General features: G+C 44.6%; 1 protein-coding gene across 1 annotated transcript; it reads left to right on the forward strand.

The window, feature by feature from the left end:
* Window positions 1-414: 414 nt before the first annotated feature.
* Window positions 415-5,530, forward strand: LOC123404727 (protein MONOCULM 1-like). Its single transcript, XM_045098674.1, has 2 exons — window positions 415-2,384; window positions 5,329-5,530. Exon 1 carries the CDS (start codon window positions 787-789, stop codon window positions 1,978-1,980), a length of 1,194 nt encoding a protein of 397 aa, XP_044954609.1. The 5' UTR covers window positions 415-786; the 3' UTR covers window positions 1,981-2,384; window positions 5,329-5,530.
* Window positions 5,531-6,967: the final 1,437 nt, after the last annotated feature.

The following is a 6,967-nucleotide window of genomic DNA, read 5'->3' on the forward strand; positions in this document are numbered from 1 at the left end:
TATAATGCTTTCAAACACATTTTGAAGCTCTGATTTTTTTTCCTCACGTTTTTTCTAACTTTAGTGTTCATATCTAAAGCATTTGAACTCAAGCTTATTTTTGTTGTCTAACAAGGTAACCTACTAGCCTATTACTATTTGTACAAACCAACATGTAATTGAATGGTTAGAGAAACCGTGATATTCTTAATCCATCAAGTTTCAAGTCCTATGCTTGCATTATTTTTTAATTTTTCAGTAGTGTGTTAAAAAAAACCATTACTATTTGTTTAATCCACAAATCAAAGAATTATATCCAGTTATATACGTAACACATACTCCCTCCGTCCCAAAATAACTGTCTCAACTTTATACTAGAGCTAGTACAAGTTGTACTAAGCTTAAGACACTTATTTTGAGACGGAGGGAGTAACATATAATATCTCAAAAGAGAAAGAAGAACATCTTGACCATTCCCCCACCAAAGTCCACGGGATAAAAGACAACAAATGCAAAGTTGCACACCCTGCTACCTTTTCTCTCCTCTCTCTCTCCTAGAGAGAGAAACTCTCTCCCTCTCTCTCTCTCCCTAGAGCACTACCTATTGCATAGTCTACTGGCGGAAGGGAACACCTGTAGTCTGTGTGTGCCGTGCGTGTTGCAGATGATCGATCATGTCCCTCTGTCACGGAAGCCGCTGGGGCAGCAGCAAGCTCAGAAGATGCCGCGGCCACCTCCGCCTCCGCGCTGCTATTAAGCCGCCCGAGGCATGCGCTGCGCCCACCACCTGCTACTGCTGCTGACGCCATGCTCGACCCGCCCGAGCCCGACGACGACGCTGCCCAACCGCCGCGCGCACCGCTCGCCGCCGCCTCGCCGAGAGGGCTCGTCCTCGCGTGCGCCGACCTGCTGCACCGCGGGGACCTCGACGGGGCGCGGCGCGTCGCGGGCGCCGTGCTCTCCGGTGCCGACCCCCGGGGAGACGCGGCCGACCGCCTCGCGCACCACTTCGCGCGCGCGCTCGCGCTACGGGCGGACGAAGGACGGAGTAGCGACGGCGCGCCAGAGGCTGTGGGCGTGGGCGTCGGTGTGGCGCCGGCGTCGTCCGCGGCGCACCTGGCTTACAACAAGATCGCGCCGTTCCTGCGCTTCGCGCACCTGACGGCCAACCAGGCGATCCTGGAGGCCGCCGCCGGCGCGCGGCGCGTGCACATCGTGGACCTCGACGCCGCGCACGGTGTGCAGTGGCCGCCGCTCCTTCAGGCCATCTGCGACCGCGCTGACGCCGCCGTCGGCCCGCCCGAGGTCAGGATCACCGGCGCCGGCCCCGATATTGGCGTGCTCCTTCGCACCGGCGACCGCCTCCGCGCCTTCGCCAGCTCCCTCAACCTCCCATTCCGCTTCCACCCGCTGCTCCTCCCCTGCACGGCCCAGCTCGCGGCCGACCCGGCCGCCTGCCTTGAGCTGCACCCGGACGAGACTCTGGCAGTCAACTGCGTGCTATTCCTCCACAGGCTCTCCGGCGACGGTGAGCTCGCCGCATTCTTGAGGTGGGTCCGTTCGATGAACCCCGCTGTGGTGACCATCGCCGAGAGGGAAGGAAGCGCCAGCCGAGGAGACGACGACGACGAGTTACCGCGGCGGGTGGCCGCGGCGATGGACTTTTACTCGGCGGTGTTCGACGCTCTGGAGGCCACGGTGCCTCCGGGCAGCGCGGAACGGCTGGCGGTGGAGCAGGAGATCCTCGGCACGGAGATCGAGGAGGTGGTGGCTGGCCCCGGCGGCGGCGGTGGGCGGCCTCGCAGCTTCGAAGCGTGGACGGCCGCCGCGCGCGCCGCGGGGCTCTCGCCGTGGCCAGCTAGCACGTTCGCGGTGTCGCAAGCGCGGCTACTGCTGCGGCTACACTACCCGTCGGAGGGGTATGCGGCGGAGGAGGCCCGCGGCGCGTGCTTCCTCGGCTGGCAGACGAGGACGCTCATGTCGGTCTCTTCGTGGCACTAGCAATGCAAGTGATCTATCCATGCTGTTGGACCTCTCGCGTGCTCCATGGATGGATTCTTGCTAGCTAGCTACTGCATCTCGCAATGCCGCAAGAAAGTATATGGAACCTGATCGAGAAGGTTGGTGGCCGGCAGCAAGGCGATCCGTGGTTGATCTTGCGGCTGCTCAAATGGTTTTGGTGAGGTTTCTCATGGAATGAAGAATCGAGATGTGTATGCACATGCAAGGACTAGGTGAGTTGTCATTCTTGTTGGAGGGAGAAGAGAAGGGGAGAACGACCAAGGCGAAGACGAATGGAAGAAGAGGAGGTTGTGCATGATCGATGGACGCGTTGCATGGGAACTGGAGAAGGCGCCAATGGCCATTGGGAGATCTCGGAGAGGATCTTTTTGGCACTCGACCTGGTAAACCTTCTACCACCACTAACTAATACTTTCAGTTTTTTCTTCTTTGCTTTACATCGTCATCTATCTTTATCTACTTCTACTTTGTTGTTTGTTCAACTTCCCCCTCCAATAAATATTTTGGTGGAGGTGAATTGCTATACGTTGCTAATTACTACTTAAAATATGTTCTAGAGTGGATGGTGTTTCCGGATTTGTACCGTCTCCAGTGAGCAGATTTGACCACTATTTTTGTGTGAATACTGAAGTAGATCATTTTTTAAATATCGTGAAACTATTTTTCATTAAAAATCTAATGACACAATTTTACCTAAGTCTATATTTTCTTTCTTATTAATTAATTTGTGATTGAACATATGTAAATTTATACCTGCACTTCCTAGCTAGGACGCCATGTACTTTGAAATTTAAATGGATGTATTATTACGGTATTGATGCATATCTAGATTAATTCGCACTTTTGTGAAGCTACGAAGTAAAGAGATATGCATGGCCTTGTCTTTACAAAAGAAATTAGGTCTAGCTACACACAAAATTGATCTGTTCAACATCAAGCAATGGAGAATCTTGTGGATTGAGTTCATTTTTAAAATTTATCCCTGCATTTCACTTGCTCCCCTTGGTGTTTTTTTCGTTATAACTAATCATGCTTTGCCCGCCACTAACCATAAACTAATCATGCTTGGGTAGCCTTCCCTTTGTAGTGTACTTATTAGAGGTAATGATCGGACTCTTGTGTCGTGTGAAAGGCCGGTACATTAGTAACCCATTAATTAATTATAGTATTATACATGAAGGTACCACTATGTATACCTGGCTAGTATTTCTCTAATATGCGCACTGCTGCGCTAAAGCTAAAGAATGAAATAAAATATCAAATGAGTTTTTCTGATACAAAACCGCAGTAGAGGATGCCATTCTGTTCAACGAAAACCTAAAGGTGCGGTTTACTGAAAGAAAATATCAAGTGTGTTTTTTCTGATATAAACCACAGTAGTGGTTGCCATTCTGTTCTGTGGTTTATTGAATACTGATAGTTTACAGTTACATGCATAATTTTGTGGAATTTTCTTGAAAAAGGAAGAAAATGCAGTACGGATCTCCTACCTTCTGCCCAGGGAGAAGGGGTTTGTAGACCTATAGTTCAAGAGATATGCTGGTAAGCTGTCCCACAGAAAGCATATGGAAAAATGGCATCATGCATGATCCCCATGCATCAACGCATGCCATTCCCAGTTCCTGGACCCCTGTCCCCTCAAAACAAAATCATGGGAATTCACAACACCGGCACCCCTTTTAGATGGCAAAAACAGATCCTTAAACCTCTGTTGTTGAGTGCCTCCTGGATATGTGAACACTGATCATTTTCCTTTGGGACATATGGACCCATATGTCTAACCCCCCTCCCCCCTCACTCTCTATCCTGATTGCATTGGGATCTTAACATGCATGCCTTCTTAATTTGGTTCCTTGAAGAGTCATGCCATGCACTCATGCTGTTCATCCCTTGCTCCATTGGCCAATTGTATCGTTTCTCTAGCATCACGGCCAGTTGAATGAAAAGGAAGGGCCAAAAAGGTGTAGTTCTCCCTAAACTATAACTTAGTTAAACTAAAGATCTTTCTTTTCTGAATAGAAAGAGAATTATAGTTTAATAGATAATGCTAATTAATTAGATGTATAGAGCATATGATGGTAAATCAAAAATACATACTAAAGTATTGTAGTTGTGGTTGATTAAATTTCACTATGTTATACTTATCCTTGTTACACCCGCAAAAAAAATACTTATCCTTATTAACCATGATTTTTTCCATATCTTTGACGCTCCTCTAATGTTTGTGAGTAATCCTTACTAGCAAATCTAATGTTTGGACATCCTTTTTGGCATGTGGTTATATCAGCAATTGTAGAATATTTTCTAACCTGGAGTAATCCTTACTAGCAAAATCTAAAGTTTGGTAATATATTCAGTTTATATTTTTATACTTCCAAAAATCTAGGTTTTCAGTTTCAGTCATCACTTTAGTATTTGAATTCGTAGCATGAGTCATGATGATAAGTCATCGCCATCCCTTTAGAGACGAGTTATCGGTATCATATATCTCAATCACGAGTCAAATTTTATATTGACACCCAAAATATAAAGGGGAGAACAGAATCAGTGTTGATTGCAGTCTTTCGTCGGGATCACTTTTAGTACATCAGCAGCCTAGCTTTTTAACCTAACCATAACTGATTACTACCTGAATGACATTTTGTTCCTTCATATTTGTTGTTTTTGTCAAAATATGTCAGTCTAATGCATGCATTATCTAATGCTTCATCCCAGTCCACTACTGACATCATTTCAGCCTGTGCATTCATCTTGTTGCATCAGCAAACATCACCTTTATTTCTATCTTCTTCTGTTTGTACATATATTCCACTCATTCAGTGACTATTTTTTTTAGGTATGTGACATAGAAATGGTATTAGTGGACACTTTTCAAAACAATCACGTTGTTCGGATTTAACAGACATTTCATAAATCTGTCTGGCTACCCTTTCACTGTTCAGATTGATTGATTTTCTCCTAAATAATTTGTTTGAATCATTGAATTTTCACTGGAATCTCATGGAAACTAATCGTTTTCTACTGAAATTATAGCATCCCAAATGGATCATTGTTTGTTTATTCATATTATTTGTTTATGTCTAGTACATATATACACCCCCTCTACAACGTACATTTTCGGCCGTTATATATCAGTTTAATCTGTTAAATTGAACTATATAATTATGATGTTAAGAAAATTATTTCTTCATGAGACATATAATTTATCACTTGGCCAGTATCCAAACAGTTAATTACATATTGATAGGTGCCAATGTTAAAGAAGTTCTCGGTTAAGTTTGAAGGTATACATTCTAAATGATGAATTGCTTCAAATTAATTTTGCAGGCAGAAGTACAGAATTGTGTTGAGCTCCCGAGCCATTCTTACGGGCAAGAGAAGAGAACCATGCATGCATGATCAGTTCATGGCTGGTTAAGATGGATGCCCAAAGTTAACAAAGCCCCATCGAACGTTTGTGCATACGCTGGCCAAGCCAGGCACTGATGTTGTCAACAACCTATCGTAATTAAGAGGAGCAAATTCTTAATTTGGTTCTTATTGGTATTATGGGGTTTTTTTTGGAAAAGAAGGAAAAAGCCCCGACCTCTCCACCAATCGATGCATGCAGTCAAATTATTAAATAAGTTTAAGAACAAAGCCTAAAACCCACAATGTGCTCACGAGCTGAGCTTAAAGACAAGTGCAAAAGTAGATGAAAACTGCCATCGTCCGGCGAAACCAAAAGTAAGCTATGCTGCCTTTACGCCTAGCCTATTATTAGCTCGTCATCTAAATCGGTTAAAGATAGCCCGTGTGATCGTCTCCCACCGGTTGCACCCAATAGCCATATGCTCCCAGAAGCTCGCATGAGTGAGTAACGACCACGTACGGATCCAGGTCGTGGCTCTGTAGATAACATGCAAAAAATTATTAAAGTTCTTACAATTAAAAATCATATCATTTCTAGTATTCCATATAGCTCAAAATAACGCACTTATACCAATCCAGATAAGATTCGCTATAGTTACGTCTACTACATTGAGCCACGTCCCAAATAGCTTATTAATGCTCGTTGGTGGGTTAATATTAAATGCTATATGAAAAGTGTGTCATAATAATTTTGTAAGTGGACACGTCCCAAATAGCATATTAATGCTCGTTGGTGGATTAATATTAAATGCTATATGAACAGTGTGTCATAATAATTTTGCAAGTGGACAATCGAGAAAGTGGTGTCTTATTGTTTCATTTTGATCACAATAGCAGCATGTTGGCCTGCCTATCCATCTTCGCTCTATCAAGTTATCTTTGTTAATACAGCTCCCTTATGTACAAACCACATGAAATTTTTAATTGGAAGTGGCACTTTAATTTTCCAAATATGTAATGATCTCGAGGGAGACCGAGAGTTAATCATATCCATGTACATCGATTTCACTGAAAAAATACCATTCGTAACTAATTTTCAGTGAATAATATCTGACTGGTCAAAGAATTGAACGTCCATCAATCGTGTGACCAAGTGTAACCAATCATTCCAGTGTTCTCCCATTAGAGATCGCCTGAGTTGTATGTTAAGAGGTACCGACTGTAATACTGTGGCAACATAATCTTCCTTGCGTTGTGCAATATTATATAGGATTGGATATTGTAAAGCTAGAGGCGTATCCCCCAACCATGTATCCTCCCTGTCAGTGTCAAAACCGACAGATCTCGGGTATGGGGTCCCGAACTATGAAGCTTAGATCCATGGGTTGCAGGAGAGAGGGGGAGACGATATTTACCCAGGTTCGAACCCTCTCGAGGAGGTAAAACTCTACGTCCTGCTTGATTATATTGATGGGGAACAATGGTTACAGAGTTGATCTACCTCAAGATAATACGAGCTAAACCCTAGATGAGATAACCTGCCTCTACGCATAAGAGCCCCTGGTTTATATAGACACCAGGGGCCCTAGGGTTACATGTTACCGACATAGATTAG

The sequence above is a fragment of the Hordeum vulgare genome, chromosome 6H (assembly GCF_904849725.1).
Source record: "Hordeum vulgare subsp. vulgare chromosome 6H, MorexV3_pseudomolecules_assembly, whole genome shotgun sequence".
NCBI classification, from domain to species: Eukaryota; Viridiplantae; Streptophyta; class Magnoliopsida; order Poales; family Poaceae; genus Hordeum; species Hordeum vulgare.